Source organism: Ovis canadensis, chromosome 3 (assembly GCF_042477335.2).
Source record: "Ovis canadensis isolate MfBH-ARS-UI-01 breed Bighorn chromosome 3, ARS-UI_OviCan_v2, whole genome shotgun sequence".
Taxonomy (NCBI): Eukaryota; Metazoa; Chordata; class Mammalia; order Artiodactyla; family Bovidae; genus Ovis; species Ovis canadensis.
In genome coordinates this window covers 214729385-214749637 of record NC_091247.1, presented here as the reverse complement: position 1 = coordinate 214749637, position 20253 = coordinate 214729385, and the positions used below count along the sequence as shown (strand labels likewise).

The 20253-nt window shown below is 41.3% G+C and overlaps 1 protein-coding gene across 1 annotated transcript in view; it reads left to right on the top strand.

The window, feature by feature from the left end:
- LOC138437863 (scavenger receptor cysteine-rich domain-containing protein DMBT1-like) overlaps positions 1-20253 on the top strand; it is a 226394-nt gene that overhangs the window by 153463 nt on the left and 52678 nt on the right. Inside the window, 5 exon segments of the mRNA XM_069585832.1 lie at positions 40-357; positions 4498-4590; positions 4663-4977; positions 6159-6473; positions 16286-16600. Of these exon segments, the coding sequence (XP_069441933.1) occupies positions 40-357; positions 4498-4590; positions 4663-4977; positions 6159-6473; positions 16286-16600 (1356 nt within the window).

Below are 20253 nucleotides of genomic sequence, written 5' to 3'. Positions count from 1 at the left end.
GTCATGTGATTTTGCTGAAACTCTGTCTTCTTCTACCAGCATACTCAGAAGTCCGGCTCATGACAAACGGCTCCTCTCAGTGTGAGGGGCAGGTGGAGATGAACATTTCTGGACGATGGAGAGCACTCTGTGCCTCCCACTGGAGTCTGGCCAATGCCAATGTTGTCTGTCGTCAGCTTGGCTGTGGAATTGCCATCTCCACCCCCAGAGGACCATACTTGGTGGAAGGAGGTGATCAGATCTCAACAGCCCGATTTCACTGCTCGGGGGCAGAGTCCTTCCTGTGGAGTTGTCCTGTGACTGCCCTGGGTGGTCCTGACTGTTCCCATGGCAACATGGCCTCTGTGATCTGCTCAGGTAAGGGCGAGGGACAGATAGAGATGGGCTACTGGTACTCAGGATGCTCCTGGAGTGAAATGTCCCCAAGAGCAGAGAGGGAGGGAAAATGGACTTCAAAGTCAGATGTTTTTTGGTGAAATATGGATCTTCTCATTGTTCCTTCATTTTTCAGGCCAGGGCAAGAAATGTGAAGGGGAATAATATATTTTTAAGCTACATTGTTGCTTACATGTAATCATAGAAAACAATGTATGAGCAGTAAGTATAGACCTCAGTATGAACCCCAGCCCAGAGCAGCAAAGAGAATGTCACTGTCATCCCCTCTCCTCGATAGGAAAAAGTGCTTACCGAACTTCTGCTAACATAGAGAGTTTTATCAATTTTTGAACTTTATATAAAGTGATGCAGTATGTTGCAGCTTTTGTATCTAATTTCTTAGACTCAAAATTATGTTTGGGATTCACTCATGATGTTGTATATTGTAGCACTTTATTTAGTTTTATTACTGTAGAGTATGCCTTTGAATGATCACATGGTCATGTACTGATCAATTCTACTGACAATATAAATCTGAGTTGTATCCAGTTCTTGACTACTACAAATATGATACTACAACTTACCATGACAATGTCTTTGGGTGCAAATATGTGTTACTTTCCATGGTTAACCCTTGGTCATTGATTTTCTTTTTCTTAATCAAATGGTGTCCTTTGATGAACTCATTTCTTAATCTTAAGGAAACATAACTTGCCAACTTTTCTCTGTACATTTAATGCTTCTTATAGCCTTTAGCAAAGAATGTTTGCCTACTCCAAGATCATAAAAACATTCTCCAAGAGTGTCTTATGGAAATTTTATTATTTTTCTCTTGCATATAATTGTCCATTCCTTCTGAGATTGATATCAGTGTAAGATAAGGGTCAGGTTTCATATGGACATCCAATTGGCTCAATCTTTCTCTGAAAAGATTCTTTTCCCCTCTTCAGTGCCGCCTTCATCATAAGCAGGAGGGCAAATATGTCTGTCCTTTTTAAGACTCCCTATTCTGTTCCATATTATCATTTGTCTATCCTTGCACCAATACTGCATTTTCTTAATTATCACAACTTTTTCGTTGTTGTTGTTGTTCAATCGCTAAGTCATGTCTGACTCTTTGTGACCCCACGAACTACAGCTCACCAGGCTTCCATGTCCTTCACTATCTCCCAGAGTTTCAAACTTTGTAGTAGATCTTAATAATTTTAATTTACAAGAGCTACTTTATATTAACTCCTCTTACTTTGTTGCTTTTCTTACCAACTGTGATGGTCATTCTTGGTTGTTTGTATTTTGTATGAATTTAGAAATCAGCTTGTCATTTTCACCAAAAGAAAAGCTTAAGGGTATTTTCATTAAGATTAGATTTAAAAATTTGAGAGGAGACAAAGAAATTTGAGGATGATTGACATTGACGATGTTGAGTTTTCCAAATCATTGACATAGTACACCCCTCCATTCAGTTAGATCTTGAATTTCTCTCAGAGACTTTGCCCATCTTCTACTAGGATTTCTCCTAGGTATTTTATTTTTGATATTATGACTATTTTTTTGTGAAAGTGTCCTGGCAACGAATTCTCTTTGTGTTGTTTTCTTCTTCTAGTTTTTTAAATTTTGATGTCTTTTGAGACATTAAGATGTTGGGAAAGTAATATAAAAATTCCTTTATGACCTTTACCTGGGTTTCTAAATGTTAGTATCAATATTTTGCTTTAATCTCTGTGTGTGTGTGAGTGTCTTTCCTTCTTGATTCCCCTTCTGCCCCATTTCTTCCTGAATATGTAAAATCTTTCTGAATTATGTTGAAGGCATGATGTTCCTTTACCCTTAGGACACTTCTGGGAATTTCCTTACAGAACCAGAGTTCCGTCAAGTCTTTAAATGACTTCAGCCCCAGGTGACATCTAATTGCAGCTCTGAAAGACCTGACTGAAAGCCTGCCAAACGGAGTTTCTTCCTGATTAATGACCCAAAGTCATAAGCAAAATGAAGTATATATTCTTTTTCTTCAGCTAAAAGTTTTGCCTTATTATATTGATCAAATTGCTAACATCCGTTGAATCACAGAAATAGCAAGAGAGTTCCAGAAAAACATTGATTTCTGCTTTATTGAGTACGCCAAACCTTTGACTGTGTGGATCATAACAAACTATGGAAAATTCTTAAAGAGATGGGAATACAAGACCACCTTAACTGGCTTCTGTATGCAGATCAAGAAGCAATAGTTAGAACTGGACATGGAAAAACAGACTGGTTCCAAACTGGGAAAGGAGTATGTCAAGGTTGTATGTTGTCACCTGCTGTGAAGTCGCTCAGTTGTGTCCGACTCTTTGCGATCCCATGGACTGCAGTCTACCAGTCTTCTCTGTCCATGGGATTTTCCAAGCAAGAATACTGGAGTGGGTTGCCATTTCCTTCTCCAGGGGATCTTCCTGACCTGGGATTGAATCCAGGTCTCCTGCATTGCAGGCAGACGCTTTACCCTCTGAGCCAAAGCATCTGCCTATATTGCAGAGTACATCATGTGAACTGCTGGGCTGGATGAAGCACTAGCTGGAATCAAGAATGCCAGGAGAAATATCAATAACCTCAGATATGCTGATGACACCACCTTTATGGAAGAAAGAAAAGAGGACCTGAAGAGCCTCTTGACGAAAGTGAAAGAGGAGAGTGAAAAAGCTGGCTTAAAACTCAGCATTCAAAAAACAAAGATAAAGGCATCCAGTCCCATCACTTCATGGCAAATAGATGGGGAAACAATGGAAACAGTGACAGACTTTATTTTCTTGGGCTCCAAAATCACTGTAGATGGTGACTGCAGCCATGAAATTAAAAGACATCTGCTCCTTGGAAGAAAAGCTATGACAAATCTAGACAGCATATTAAAAAGGAGAGACATTACCTTGCTGACAATTGTCCATTCAGTCACATCTATGGCTTTTCCAGTAGTCATGTATGGATGTAAGAGTTGGGCCATAAAGAAAGCTGAGTGCCAAAGAATTGATGCTTTTGAACTGTGGTGTTGGAGAAGACTGTTCAGAGTCCCCTGGACAGCAAGGAGATCAAACTAGTGGATGCTGATGGAAATCAGCCCTGAATATTCATTGGAAGGACTGATTCTGAAGCTGAAGCTGCAATTCTTTAGCCACCTGATGAGAAGAAGTGACTTGTTGGAAAAGACCCTGATGCTGTAAGATTGAGGGTGGGAGAAGAAAGGGATGACAGAGGATGAGATGGTTGGATGGCATCACTGACTTGAGGAACATGAGTTTGAGCAAGCTCTTGGAGTTGGTGATGGACAGGGAAGTCTGGCGAACTGCAGTCAATGGGGTCACAGAGTTGGACATGATTGAGTGACTGTACTGAACTGGGCTAAATTTTGGGGGAAAATCTTCTCTATAACAATGTAACCAGAACTCTTGTCATGTGACCTGAATTTCTAGATTGTAGAATATCCTCTGATCTTGCACTGTGATGTTTCTATTTTATGCTGAGCTAGTGCACAGCTACTATTATGCTTTAGTTCTTAATTTCAGCTGACACATTTTTCAGCTTTAGAAGTACTTCGCTTATGGTATCATTTCTCTGCAAAGATACACATTTTGTCTATTATTTCCATAAACACTTTAATCGTGGTGATTTAAGTTCTCTGTCAGGTAAATCTAGCAGCTGGAAAATCTGGGAAATTCTTTCCAATGTCTCCTTTTTCCTTTCTGTTTTTCACGAGATCTGTTTTATTTAAGTGTTTGTTTTAAAGTTAGACATTGAAGAAATTGTAGAAATGCTTCAGAAAGAATGTTGTTTTGCTTTTACTTAGGGATAGATTTGGCCTTCCCCTGTGGCTCAGATGGTAAAGAATCTGCCTGCAATGCGGGAGACCTGGATTTGATCCCTGGATTGGGAAGATCCCCTGAAGGAGGGCATGGCAACCCACTGAAGTATTTTTGCTCGAAAAATCCTATGGGCAGAGGAGCCTCGTGGCTATAGTCCATGGGGTTCACAAATAGTCTGAAACGACTGATCGACTGAACTAACTAACTAACTAACCAGGTCATCATTTCCCTTATTTCAGTTTCCTGTTCTTTAACCCTTCCAGACTTCTGATCATTGTTGTTTCTTCAGGAAACCAGACCCAGGTGCTGCCCCAGTGCAACGACTCCCTGTCTCAACCTGCAGGCTCTGCGGCCTCAGAGAAGAGCGCCCCCTACTGTTCAGGTGAGGGTCCCACAGGACAGAAGACTCAATTCCCCAGGTCAAGGCTTCATTGCCCCATTTCTCTCTCCTCAGACAGCAGGCAGCTCCGCCTGGTGGACGGGGGCGGTCCCTGCGCCGGGAGAGTGGAGATCCTTGACCAGGGCTCCTGGGGCACCATCTGTGATGACGGCTGGGACCTGGATGATGCCCACGTGGTGTGCAGGCAGCTGGGCTGTGGAGAAGCCCTCAATGCCACGGGGTCTGCTCACTTCGGGGCGGGATCAGGGCCCATCTGGCTGGACGACCTGAACTGCACAGGAAAGGAGTCCCACGTGTGGAGGTGCCCTTCCCGAGGCTGGGGGCAGCACGACTGCAGACACAAGCAGGACGCGGGGGTCATCTGCTCAGGTCAGCACTCCACACTGTCCACAGGCTTGGGGAGGGGTGGGGCCCTGGAGGACGGGGGTCTGAGCCCTGAGAGAGAGATGCTGAAAGGACCAGAGAAGGAGTGTTCCTCCCATGGAGCCTGTGTTTCCAGCAGACGTGAAGACGAGGTGCTTTCACTTCCTTCTGCAGCAGCTGAGGAGCTGGTCCTTTCTTCTCAGCAGTGTTTCCTGGCAGAGCCGTTTTTTACAGTTTTTCTTGAAAGCAGGGCTCTCTCTCCAGTTACATCAAAAATTTTAAACCCATGATAATAGTTTCCATTTGCTTCAGTAACAATTTACCAATTAGTGGGTTGAAACAACCTATATTTATTTCCTTAAACTTCTGTAGCTTAGATGTCCAGCAGGGATCTCACTGGACCTGGATCAAGGCTTCAGCAGGGCTGCATCACTTCTGTGGCTCTGGGGGAGAATCTATTTATTGTCTTCTCAATATTCTAGATAAAAAACAAAGAAAGTTAGTCACACAGTCCTGTCTGACTCTTTGCGATCCCATGGACTGTATCCTGCCCTGCCCCTCTGTCCGTGGAATTCTCAAGCTCCTAGAAACTGCCTACATCCCTTGATTCACAGCCTCCTTCATCCATTTTCAGACCAGCAATGCTGCAGAGCTAAGTAATGTATTCCATGTTTAAGGATAGTGGGTCTAAGGATGTGCTCAGACTGGGCTCACATTGTTAATACAATATTCTAGCTTAATCTCACCATCTCAAGGGCCTTATCTTAATCACATCTGCAAATCCCTTTTGTCAGATATGGTAACATATTCACAGGTTGCAGAGATTGGGATGTGGACATTTTGGGCTTAAATATCCTGCCTGTTTCCCTAATATCCACATCAAATCCCTTAACATACTCTTCAAAGATTTTGTTAGGAAGCAGGATTCAGCTGCCCCTCTCTGACTAGCGCCCACACTGTTTGGTCTTCCTCTCAGTTCACATCCACTACACCATTGTGGCAGAAATAGAAAGACAGACACAAATGGACAAAGTCAGTTAAAAGGGAGGCGATGTCAGTCTTGTCATCTAGTGGGTATCTCTTGAACAAGGTCAGAGATGAATGTTCACCATTTCTAGAAGAAAGGAAAACCTAGAACATCCAGCAAAGTTTTCACTGTGTCCTGTCTCCTCCCCTTTCAACCTTAGAGTTCCTGGCCCTCAGGTTGGTGAGCGAGGACCAGCAGTGTGCTGGGTGGCTGGAAGTTTTCTACAACGGAACTTGGGGCAGTGTCTGCCGCAGCCCCATGGAAGACATCACTGTGTCCGTGATCTGCAGACAGCTTGGCTGTGGGGACAGTGGAACCCTCAACTCTTCTCTTGGTCTCAGGGAAGGTTCTAGACCCCAGTGGGTGGATGGAATCCACTGTCGGAGAACTGACACCTTTCTCTGGCAGTGTCCTTCTGACCCTTGGAATTACACTTCATGCTCTCCACAGGATGAAGCCTATATCTTGTGTGCAGGTGATTTACTGTCTGTTTCTGTGTGTCTGTCCCAATCCTGTAAGATGCAGTGAGATTTGATATTTTAAAATCTAAGTGACGAGTTTAATTTGGGTGCAGAAAATGACATTAAGTGAAAATGTTAGTGTCCGACTCAGTCGTGTCCGACTCTTTGTGTCTGCATGGACTATAGCCTGCCAGGCTCCTCTGTCCATGGAATTCTCCAGGCAAGAATACTGGAATGGGTTTCCATTCCCTTCTCCAGGGGATCATCCAAAGCTAGGTATCGCAATTGAGTCTCCCACACTACAGTCAGATTCTTTATTGTCTGAGCCACCAGAGAGCCTAAATGGGGTAAGGATGAAATTAATTTTATCCACATATTCTAATCTTGTTTGTTAAATTTTTAATTGAGATGTAATTCTTGTAACATTATATTAGTTCTAAGTGTAAAACATAGTGTTTATGTTTTTGTGCATATTGGTAAATCATCACCACATGTACAGTAACATCCATCACCACATGTAGTTACAATTTTTTTTCTTACGATCCCACAAGTAAGAATTTGCATGCTGCAACTAAGACCTAGGACAACCAAATAAATAATTAATTTTAAAAGAGAGTATTATTCTCTTCATAGGCTTTACATAAGAACATGCATCATGGATTTTTTTTAAATTTTTTATCCACATTTGGGCTTCCCTGGTAGCTAAGCTGGTAAAGAATCTGACTACAACACAGGAGATCAGGGTTTGATTCCTGGGTCGGGAAGATCCACTGGAGAATGGAGAGGCTACTCACTTCAGTGTTCTTGGGCTCCCCTGATGACTCAGCGGGTAAAGAATCTGCCTGCAATGTGGGAGACTGAGGTGCGATCCCTGGCTTGGGAAGACCCCTGGAGAGGGAAAGGCTACCCACTCCAGTTTTCTGGCCTGGAGAATTCCATGGACTGTATACTCCATGGGGTCGTAAACAGTTGGACATGACTGAGTGACTTTGACAAACACTATATTCCAAAATACTATCTTCTTTCCTATATTACAGTTTTAAGATATCATTTATGACAATATTTTTTTTCTTCTAGAATGTTTAAAAAATTTTTATTTATTTATAGGAACTCTCTATAAACAAACATCACTTCTGTTCAGTTGCTTAGTTGTGTCAGCTTCAACATCAGTCCTTCTAATGAACACTCAGGACTGATCTTTATGATGGACTAGTTGGATCTCCTTGCAGTCCAAGGGACTCTCAAGAGTCTTCTCCAACACCACAGTTCAAAAGCATCAATTCTTCGGTGCTCATCTTTCTTCATAGTCTTATAAAGAAACATCACTTACTCTTTCTTAAATATTTTTGTAAATATTTCCCCCATTTTTTGCACATATGCTTAAGGTTATGTATGTGAATGGGGTGGTTATGTTATTGAATCTATAATGGTTTGCTTTTTTGTCTTCTGCTTTTAACGAAATGTTTCATATGCCATTCCTAATCTCAAAATAATATTGAATCAAGTTTTATTTTCTGCAAATAATTTTACAGTTCCACTAAAGAATATTCAAAACCTAATTTTGATTTCATTTATTTATCTGAATTTATTTTAATATGTGTGATTGTATAATATCATTTCCAGATAAGAATTATATTTTAGATATGTGAAGCTTCATCACAAAATAAAAACACATCGCTCCATGATTTCATGGATATGATGTCAAAAGTACAGACAACAAAGCAAAAATAGGCAAGTGGGAATATATCAAACTAAAAAGCTTCTTCAAGCCAAAGGAAACATCAACAGAGTGAAAAAGCAAGCTAGCACAAATTATATAAGGTGTTAATTTCCAAACAAATAAGGAACCCCTACAACTCAAGAAAAAACACCCCCAAACTTAATAATGCAGTTACAAAATTGGCAAGGGCTTAAATAGACATTTCTCTAAAGAAGACATACAAATGGCCAATGGGTATATGAAAAATGCTTGACATTGTCAATCATCAGGAAAATGTAAATCAAAACCAGAAAGAGATATCATCTCACACATGTCAGAATGACCGTTTTTTTTTTTTTTTTAAAGACACTTAAGTGTTGGCAAGGCTGTGGAGAAATTGACACTTTCTGTGTACTTATCCACACTAAATGTATAAATTATATTAATAAAGCTATGCAATCCAGGGGTTACATCTCTGGACTTTCACTGTTATGGTCCAGGTTCAATCCCTGACCTGGGCACTAAGATCCCACGGGCCACAGCATAGCCAAAAACAAACAAACAACACAAAAACTATGACAAAAAATCTGTATGATTTATAGTGATGTCCCTTTTCGTTCTTGGTATTGTTAACTTCATTTTCTCTCTGCTCTTCATTGTTATTGATCAGTGTTCCTCAGTTTTCAATGAGCCATGTTTAAAGGGGTTTCTTCTATGCTTTCTATCTTATGCCTACCTTGTTTTCCATCCATTTTTGTTCCTTTTTTAATTAACCCCAACATTCTATATTCTTTAGGCTTTCTCATCTCCTAGTTTCTTAATTGAAGCTTACATTTTTTTCACTTTCGGTCTTTCCTCTTCTCTAAATCTAGGGTATAAATTTCCCTATAGGCACTACTTGAGTTTCATTAGAAGAATTTATGATAATATCATTATTTTGTGTTTATTATCATTATTATTGTATTTTTATTATCATTATTTCACAATATTTAGCAAATTTTAAATTTATTCCAAGACTCAGGCGTTTTTTGGAAGGGTGTTACTGAATTTCCCAAAATAGGGATGGCTAACAATATTTCTTTTTAATTCTTAATTTTATTCCACTGTGGTCAGAGTAAATACTCTGTATGAATTCAAAGAGTGAAAGATTTTGTCCCATTATGTGGTCGTTTTGGTAAAAGTTCCGAGTGCATTTACAGTAATGTGAACTCTTGCGTTGTTGGGTGCATTGCTCTATGTGTTACTTGGTTAAATGTGCTGACTATTTTCCTGTACATCTACTGTATCCTTTGTTTTTTGTATGTCTGGTCTGTATGCTATTGAAAAAGATACAGTAAAAATCCTCCATTTTGATTGTGATTTTGCTTATTTCTTTTCATTCTGTCAAGTATATTTCAAAGCTATGTTCTGTTACCTTTCTTGAATTTTGATGTCTATATGTTTATTAAGGGTGCACCTCATTATGATCATGAAAATTCCCTCTTTAATTCAATTAGTGTTCAGTTCAGTTCAGTTCAGTCACTCAGTTGTGTCCGACTCTTTGTGACTTCATGGACTGCAGCACACCAGGCTTCCTTGTCCATCACCAAACCCAGAGTTTACGCAAACTCATGTCCATTGGGTCAGTGATGCCACCCAGTAATCTCATCCTCTGCCACCCCCTTCTCCTTCTGCCCCCAATCTTTCTCAGCACCGGGGTCTTTTGAAATGAGTCAGCTCTTCACATCAGGTGGCCAAAATATTGGAGTTTCAACTACAACATCAGTCCTTCCAGGGAACACTCAGGACTGATCTCCTTAGGATGGACTGGTTGGATCTCCTTGCAGTCCAAGGGACTCTCAAGAGTTTTCTCCAACACCACAGTTCAAAAGCATCAATTCTTTGGTGCTCAGCTTTCTTTAAAGTCAACTCTGATATCCATACATGACTACTGGAAAAACCATAGCCTAGACTAGACGGACCTTTGTTGACAAAGTATTGTCTCTGCTTTTAATATGCTGTCTAGGTTGGTCATAACTTTCCTTCCAAGGAACAAGTGTCTTTTAATTTCATGGCTGCAGTCACCCTCTGCAGTGATTTTGGAGCCCCCAAAATAAAGTCAGCCACTGTTTCCACTATTTCCACTATTTCCATATCTATTTGCCATGAAGTGATGGGACCGGATGGCATGATTTTAGTTTCCTGAATGTTGAGCTTTAAGCCACCTTTTTCACTCTCCTCTTTCACTTTCATCAAGAGACTCTTTAGTTCTTCACTTTCTGCCCTAAGGCTGGTGTCATCTGCATATCTGAGGTTATTGATATTTCTCCCAGCAATTTTGATTCCAGCTTGTTCTTCATCCAGCCCAGCATTTCTCATGAGGTACCCTGTATGAAAGTTACATAAGCAGGGTCACAATATACAGCCTTGACATCCTCCTTTTCCTGTTTGGAACCAGTGTGTTTTACCATGTCCAGTTCAAACTGTTGCTTCCTGACCTGCATACAGGTTTCTCAAGAGGCAGCTCAGGTGGTCTGGTATTCCCATTTCTTTCAGAAGTTTCCACATTTTATTGTGATCCACACAGTCAAAGGCTTTGGCATAGTCAATAAAGTAGAAATAGATGTTTTTCTGGAACTCTCTTGCTTTTTCAATGGTCCAACAGATGTTGACAATTCGATCTCTGGTTCCTCTGCCTTTTCTAAACCAGCTTGAACATCTGGAATTTCACGGTTCACGTATTGCTAAACCCTAGCTTGGAGAATTTTGAGCATTACTTTACTAGCGTGTGAAATGAGTGCAATTGTGCGGTAGACTGAGCACTCTTTGGGATTGCCTTTCTTTGGGATTGGAATGAAAACTGACCTTTTCCAGTCCTGTGGCCACTTCTGAGTTTCCAAATGTGCTGGCATACTGAGTGCAGCACCTTCACAGCATCATCTCTCAGGATTTGAAAGAGCTCAACTGGAATTCCATCACCTCCACTAGCTTTGTTATTAGTGATGGTTCCTAAGGCCCACTTGACTTCACATTCCAGGATGTCTGGCTCTAGGGGAGTGATCACACCACCGTGATTATCTGGGTCATGAAGATCTTTTTTGTACAGTTCTTCTGTGTATTCTTGCCACCTCTTCTTAATATTCTGCTTCTGTTAGGTCCATACCATTTATGCCCTTTATTGACCCCATCTTTGCATGAAATATTCCCTTGGTATCTCTAATGTTGCTTTTTTGTATTTCTTTTTTCTTGGGGATGGTCTTGATTTCTGTCTCCTGTACAGTGTCACAAACCTCCATCCATAGTTCATCAGGCACTCTGTCTATCAGATCTAGTCCCTTAAATCTATTTCTCACTTCCACTGTATAGTCATAAGGGATTTGCTTCAGGTCATACCTGAATGGTGTAGTGTTTTCCCCCACTTTCTTCAATTTAAATCTGAATTTGGCAATAAGGAGTGCCTAATCTGAGCCATAGTCAGCTCCTGGTCTTGTTTTTGCTGCCTGTATAGAGGTTCTCCATCTTTGGCTGCAAAGAATATAATCTATCTGATTTCGGTGTTGGCCATCTGGTGATGTCCATGTGTAGAGTCTTCTCTTGTGTTGTCAGAAGAGGGTGTTTGCTATGATCAGTGTGTTCTCTTGGCAAAACTCTATCAGCCTTTGCCCTGCTTTATTCTGTACTCAAGTCAAATTTGCCTGTTACTCCAGGTGTTTCTTGACTTCATACTTTTGCATTCCAGTCCCCTATAATGAAAAGGATATCTTTTTTTGGGTGTTAGTTCTAAAAAGTCATGTAGGTCTTCATAGAACCATTCAACTTCAGCTTCTTCAGCATTCCTGGTTGGGGCATAGACTTGGATTCCTGTGATATTGAATGGTTTGCCTTGGAAATGAACAGAGAGATCATTCTGTTGTTTTTGAGATTGCACCCAAGTACTGCATTTCAGACTCTTTTGTTGACTATGGTGGTTACTCCATTTCTTCTAAATGATTCCTGCCCACAGTAGTAGATATAATGGTCATATGAGTTAAATTCACCTATTCCAGTCCCTTTTAGTTCACCGATTCGTAGAATGTTCACTGTTGCCATCTCCTGTTTGACCACTTCCAATTTCCCTTCATTCATGGACCTAACATTCCAGGTTCCTAGGCAATATTGCTCTTTACACCATTGGACCTTGCTTCTATCACCAGTCACATTCACAACTGGGTGTTGTTTTTGCCTTGGCTCCCTACCTTCATTCTTTCTGGAGTTATTTCTCCACTGATCTCCAGTAGCATATTGAACACCTACTGACCTGGGGAGTTCATCTTTCAGAGTCCTACCTTTTGCCTTTTCATACTGTTCATGGGGTTTTCAAGGCAAGAATGCTGCAGTGGTTTGCCATTCCCTTCTCCAGTGGACCACATTTTGTCAGAACTCTCCACCATGATGCGTCCATCTTGGTTGGTCCTACACGGCATGGCTTAGTTTCATTGAGTTAGACAAGGCTGTGGTCCATGTGATCGGGTTGGCTAGTTTTCTGTGATTGTGGTTTCAGTCTGTCTGCCCTCTGATGCCCTCTCTCAGCACTCCTGTCATTTAGTGCATCTTTTCTTAGCGTCTACTTTCTGGGACATTGATAAAGCTACTCCCGTTTTCTTACAGTTAGTACATTTTCCCCATCATTTTACTTTCAATCTTTCCTTGTTTTCATAATATAAGGCGATCATTTTGGGAGTAACGTTTGCATCAGGTTTGTTTTATCTTAATCCATTCACTGTAAATGCAATTACTGATATTGATTTGATGTTGGTATCTGCCATTTGCTTTTAATTGATCCACATGCTTTATGTTCCTTTTCTCTCCCTTTTTTTTCCTTCCTCTAGTATTAAATAAATCTGTTACTATTTCAGATTTCCCTTTTTCCTTTTGATTTTCTGCAGCTTTACTAGGAGTGGGGATTTTCATACTCTTTTTTTATATTAAAAATGCTCTATTATTATATCTTCAAATATGACTTCTGTAGTTCTGCCTCTCTGTCTTTGTATCTCTTCCCCCTCTCCTTTATTTTCCTTCTCATGTCTCATCTTTAGGACTCCTCTAAATCACTCTATTCTAAGTTCTATCTAAAATTTGTTTGACTTATTCATTCACTTTTTAATACTAGATATTTTATTTTAGGTTGGCAATGATTCCATTGCCATTTTTATTTCTTTATGATTATTTGTTAATTTTTTCATCTTTTTCCCTGTATATTCTCCCCTTCTCTCTTTTTCCCTAAATACTTTGATCATAGTTAAAATCCTTATGCATTTCTATCATGTGTGTCTCTGCATTCTCTCATCTCTTTTTTTCACTTTGGTCATTTGGCATGTTATCCTAACTTGTCAAATGTCATGCCAATTTTTTACTGAATGCTATAAATTATATGTGAAAAAGTAAGATACTCCTGATACATTTTCTAATACCTGAAAGGATTTACCCTTTGTTTTGCTAGGCATATAGGGGAAGGGGTGTATATCACTCAAACATCTAAATATAACCTAAAACTGAGCTGTAATAAGTGTGGGTTGCAGCTTTGGTAGCGCTCAGTCCACCTCTGATATTTCTGCCCCTATAACAGGGGCTTTCGGAGATTTCAGTTCAGAGCCTGGATTCTTTGGTAGCTCCGTACCCAAGAGAATGAGAAAGACTCTGCTATTCAAGTCTTTTTATGTAGTTCTTTAGCCTCCTGTCCTTCACAGTTTATATACTGGGCAGATATTTGAGGAGAAAACGTGCTGTGTGAGAGAGGCTCTCAAGATTCTAATTTTGTCACTCTAGCACCAGGTACCTCCCAAATTATGCTGGCCTCCTGTCACAACAATAGTCCTTTGCTTGCCCAAGCCCAGATTCTGAATCATTAAATTATGCAATGAATCAGCAAATTCCCAGAGAAAAAGAAGTATAGATCCTTGGCTAACATTGAAATAACCTCCACACTTTAGAATTTTAGCATATTTAGTCCATGTTGTGTCAACAAATGTTGAATACATTTCAGTTCAGTTCAGTTTAGTTCAGTCAGTTGTTTCCGAGTCTTTGTGACCCCATGAATCACAGCATGCCAGGCCTCCGTGTCCATCACCAACTCCCAGAGTTCACTCAGACTCACGTACATCGAGTCAGTGACGCCATCCAGCCATCTCATCCTTTGTCGTCCCCTTCTCCTCCTGCCCCAAATCCCTCCCAGCATCAGAGTGTTTTCCAATGAGTCAGCTCTTCTCATGAGATGGCCTAAATATTGGAATTTCAGCTTCAGTATCATTCCTTCCAAAGAACACCCAGGACTGATCTCCTTCAGAATGGACTGGTTGGATCTCCTTGCAGTCCAAGGGACTCTCAAGTGTCATCTCCCACACCACAGTTCAAAAGCATCAATTCTTCGCCGCTCAGCTTTCTTCAAGCCCATCTCTCACATCCATACATGACCACTGGAAAAACCATAGGCTTGTCTAGACAGAGCTTTGTTGGCAAAATAACATTTACTGTATCTTAAAAAACATTTTTCAGCTTTTTAAGCTGTATGCAGCAAGACCCAGCAAAACACATTGGCCTGCTGTGAACTCCTCCATTCTCCATGGAAGTGGAAAATTTTAGGTTTAATGCTCTACTTCATCATTTACTTAAAGAACAACATCGATAGACATTCTTTAACCTTTCTTTAGATCACTTTTATGTATAAAAGGAAAGGAGAATACAGTGAGCTTGTTAATGTTATTTGTTCAAGGGGCTGCAGGAATGTGACCTATTTCTGCTCAGTGATAGAACTAGAAGAACTTTGCTGGTGGCTCAGCTGTAAAGAATCCACCTGCAATGCAGGAGACACTGGTTAGATCGCTGGGTCAGGAAGACCCCCTGGAGGAGGGCGTGGCAATCCACTCCAGTATTCTTGCCTGGAGAATCCCATGGGCAGAGGAGCCTGGTGGGCTACAGTTCATAGGGTCTTAAAGAGTTGAACATGACTGAAGTGACTAGGCAAACATACACACTGCTGCTGATGCTAAGTCGCTTCAGTCATGTCTGACTCTGTGCGACCCCATCAACGGCAGCCCACCAGGCTCCCCCATGCCTGGGATTCTCTAGGCAAGAATACCGGAGTGGGTTGCCATTTCCTTCTCCAATGCATGAAAGTGAAAAATGAAAGTCAGTTTGCTCAGTCGTGTCCCACTCTTAGCGACCCCATGGACTGCAGCCTAGCAGGCTCCTCTATCCATGGGATTTTCCAGGCAAGAGTACTGGAGTGGGGTGCCATTGCCTTCTCCTTCCCCCTAAAGATCAGATAACTCCAAAATTTGAATAAGAGAGATACTTGACACAAAGTCCAAGGAGGGATTATATTTTTGGGGGAGAAGAAGAAACATTCTATGATTCCCAGTGGAATCTGTCCAGTGTCGATGTTCCCTGACATCATCTCTCATGCAAAGTTGTTCAGTCTACTCAAAGAGATCACACTGTTTGAAAGTAAGTATCCAGATCTGAAGTCTGAAGCTTAGAACCACAGATGAAATAATCTGAGGTAAACCAAGATATCACAGAACCCATTCGTTTTTCAGTTCTGAATGACTGTACCAAGGAGAAGGATTCTAATGGTAGAGGATTCATGATTGCTATCTGAGGCATCTGATAAGGCCCGTTCCTGACTCCACTCCCTTTAATCAACCCCTTTAACTCTTAGGTCAAGAGCATCAAAATGTGTGTGCTTTGAAAGGAATCCATCCCGCTGCCAGCTCATTCCTGTGACTCTGAACTCATTTAACTGCTCTGGGTAGAGAGACTAACATTTCCTGTAAATCTTTCTCTGATGTTGTGCAGAACTCTACAGATCAGAATGTTAACTCTGATAGGACCTTGTACTACCTGCTGTCTCAGACTACTCGCTAGAGTGTTTTCAACTTAATATTTCCTGTTTTATTTTCTTCCTATTTTTCAACCTTATTATTCTCTTGCCACTGGTATAAAAAACTAGCCCCAGCTGCTGCCCCAGTGCAATGACTCCGTGTCTGAACCAGCAAGGTCGGCAGCCTCAGAGGAGTGCGCCCCCTACTGCTCAGGTGGGGGTCCCACAGGACAGAAAACCCTTCTCAACCTCTGGTGTCATCACCCCATGTCCCATTTCTCTCTGCTCAGACAGCAGACAGATCCGCCTGGCGGACGGAGGTGGTCGCTGCTCCGGGAGAGTGGAGATCCTTGACCAGGGCTCCTGGGGCACCATCTGTGATGACGGCTGGGACCTGGAAGATGCCCGCGTGGTGTGCAGGCAGCTGGGCTGTGGAGAAGCCCTCAGTGCCACGGGGTCTGCTCCCTTCGGGGCAGGATCAGGGCCCATCTGGCTGGATGAAGTGAGCTGCAGAGGAGAGGAGTCCCAACTGTGGAGGTGCCCTACGTTGGGATGGCAGCAACACAACTGCAATCATCGGGAAGATGCAGGAGTCATCTGCTCAGGTATGGTCAGTTCTTTGTCCACCGGCTGAGAAAATGGAAAGTTCCAAGAAAGCTGGTGTCTGATCAGCAGGGTAATGGGAGATAGGTGGGCTAGGGAAGACTGAGACATCTACCCATCCTCACTGAGTGCACTGTGGCTACGAGTGCTGAGCTTCATATACTTTCCTCTTATAAGTCTCTGTCATTGTTTTTTATCTCCAGTGGACTTACCTGATGCTAAAATAGCTTTATTCATTCTCCCAATTAAAATAAATCCTCATAGTTTTTTTTCATAATTCACTTTTTGTGAGTGTGAAACTTTTGCTAACTGCCACATACACATTCTCTTTGCACAGGGAGGCTATGAGAAGGAGGGACAAAAATGAGGATGTACTTTCCTGGGTGGAGTTGTTTCTGTACAAACAATGTGAGATATTATTTTGCACTAGACTAGTAGGAGTGGAGGCTACTCTTACTATAGGAGGATATCATTTACATATATAGAGGTGATCCCTAAAGGGATATCATTTAACAAATCAGAGATTCTTATGGATTTGTGGCAGATTTCAAGTTTCCTTTGCAAATTTAGACATAAATGTTCATAGTTCTTTGATGCTAGAACTAGAGAACTGTGAATGCAATGCATAAGTCATACATTCTTTCACTGTTACTAGAACAGTCTCTCTCCCCGATTCTTCCCTTAAGATATCTGTATAAATGCAAACTTTGGAGGAACAGTTAGCCATGCACTGGCAAGTGAAAGGTGGAGGTAATAAAACATGAATTTGTGTGTTTTATGATAAGAGATTATGTAGTTTATATTTGATGATTTCTATGATATAAGAGACTTGTGTTTGGGGGGCTTATTTGGAGCAAGAAGACAAATGTAATTTTTTTTTTATTTTTAGTTTTTTATTTTTTAAATTTTAAAATCTTTAATTCTTACATGCATTCCCAAACATGAACCCCCCTCCCACCTCCCTCCCCATAACATCTTTCTGGGTCATCCCCATGCACCAGCCCCAAGCATGCTGCATCCTGCGTCAGACATAGACTGGCGATTCAATTCACATGATAGTATACATGTTAGAATGTCATTCTCCCAAATCATCCCACCCTCTCCCTCTCCCTCTGAGTCCAAAAGTCCGTTATACACATCTGTGTCTCTTTCCCTGTCTTGCATACAGGGTCGTCATTGCCATCTTCCTAAATTCCATATATATGTGTTAGTATAAATGTAATTTTGAAAAAAGTGGAGCAGGTTTTATAGAAGCTGGGAGGAAGGGGAATGGCGATGGGAGCTGATGAAGGCAACTGTGAGGTTCTCTGAGCAGCACTGAAGGTCCAGGTGTGGTGTGGAAGATGCTATGTGTGCCTAAGGACACAAGATGTCTACACAGCAAGAGACCAGACAAGGATATATCTTTATTATATTTAATATCTTTACTCATTCACATCAATTCAGTTCAGTTCAGTCGCTCAGTCATGTCCGACTCTTTGCGACCCCATGAATTGCAGTACACCAGGCCTCCCTGTCCATCACCAACTCCTGGAGTTCAGTCAAATTCTTGTCCGTCGAGTCGGTGATGCCATCCGGCCATCTCATCCTCTGTTGTCACTTCTCCTCCTGCCCCCAATCCCTCCCAGCATCAGAGTCTTTTCCAATGAATCCACTCTTCTCATGAGGTGGCCAGAGTACTGGAATTTCAGCTTTAGCATCATTCCTTCCAAAGAACACCCAGGACTGATCTCCTTTAGAATGGACTGGTTGGATCTCCTTGCAGTCCAAGGGACTCTCACGTGTCTTCTCCAACACCATAGTTCAAAAGAATAAATTCTTTGGCGCTCAGCTTTCTTCATAGTCCTTCTCTCACATCCATACACGACTACTGGAAAAACCATAGCTTTGACTAGACAGACCTTTGTTGGCAAAGTAATGTCTCTGCTATTCAATATGCTATCTAGTTTGGTCATAACTATCCTTCCAAGGAGTAAGCATCTTTTAATTTCATGGCTGCAACCACCATTTACAGTGATTTTAGAGCCCATAAAACTAAAGTCTGGCACTGTTTCCACTGTTTCCCCATCTATTTCCCATGAAGTGATGGGACCAGATGCCATGATCTTAGTTTTCTGAAAGTTGAGCTTTAAGCCAACTTTTTCACTCTCTTCTTTCACTTTCATCAAGAGGGTTTTTAGTTCCTCTTCAATTTCTGCCATAAGGGTGGTGTCATCTGCATATCTGAGGTTGTTGATATTTCTCCAGGCAATCTTGATTCCAGCTTGTGCTTCTTCCAGCCCAGCGTTTCTCGTGATGTACTCTGCATATAAGTTAAATAAGCAGGGTGACAATATACAGCCTTGATGTACTCCTTTTCCTATTCAGCCTTCTATTTAATAATTTTCTGAAAATTTTCACAGTTATTCTTCTTTGTAAATTTTAAAATCAAGGAGAAAATAAGAAAGAAATAATACATCTCAGAAGTCACTATCCTAATATGTCCTAAGACTATATTGATTATCCAGCACATATTTGAATATGTAACTTTTATCAGGGTATATAAAACGGAATAGAAGAAATACTTCTCTGTCTTTCTAAATTTTTAATCTCGTGGAATTAATATGATATAAACACCCTCAGATATGCAGATGACATCACCCTAAACGGCAGAAAGTGAAGAGGAACTCTTGATGAAAGTGAAAGAGGAGAGTAAAAAAGCTGACTTGAAACTCAGCATTCAGAAAACTAAGATTGTGGCATCCTGTCCCATCACTTCATGGCAAACAGATGGGGAAAAAATGGAAACTGTGACAGACTTTATTTTCTTGGGCTCCAAAATCACTGTCGACAGTGACTGCAGTCATGAAATTAAAAGATGCTTGCTCCTTGGAAGAAAACCTGAAAAACCTAGACAGCATATTAAGAAACAGAGACATTACTTTGAGACAAAGGTCCATCTAGTCAAAGCTATGGTTTTTTCAATAGTCATGTATGGATGTAAGAGTTGGACCAGAAAGAAGGCTGAACACTGAAAAACTGATGCTTTTGAATTGCAGTGTTGGAGAAGACTCTTGAGAGTCCCTTGCACTGCAAGGAGATCAAACCACTCAGTCCTAAAGGAAATCAACCCTGAATATTCACTGAAAGGACGATGCTGAAGCTCCAATACTGTGGCCACTTGATATGAAGAACTGATTCACTGGAAAAGACCTTGATGCTGGGAAAGATTGGAGGCTGGTGGAAAAGGGGCCGACAGAAGATGAGATGGTTAGATGGCATCACCGACTCGATGGACATGAGTTTGAGCAAACTCTGGGAGATGTTGAAGGACAGGGAAGCCTGTCATTCTTCAGTCCATGGGGTAGCAAAGAGTCGGACATGACTGAGTGGCTGAGCAACAACAACAGCAACAACCAGTCAAATAAAAATGGTTTATCTAGAATGTGTATCCTGCGACCAAACTCCCAGCCGGAATAGATTAGGGGTCCTGACCTGGGCCTCTCTGGGGAGATGGAAATGGATAAATAATAAAAGGCAAGCAGATCATCCTGTCTCTCATCATTCATTCATGTACGAGTGGTCTATCTAATCCTTAAATTCTTTAATTTCTGCAGTGCCTTTTTTGTTCTCTCCTGCTCTCTATGCTGCTGTTGCTGCTGCTGCTAAGTTGCTC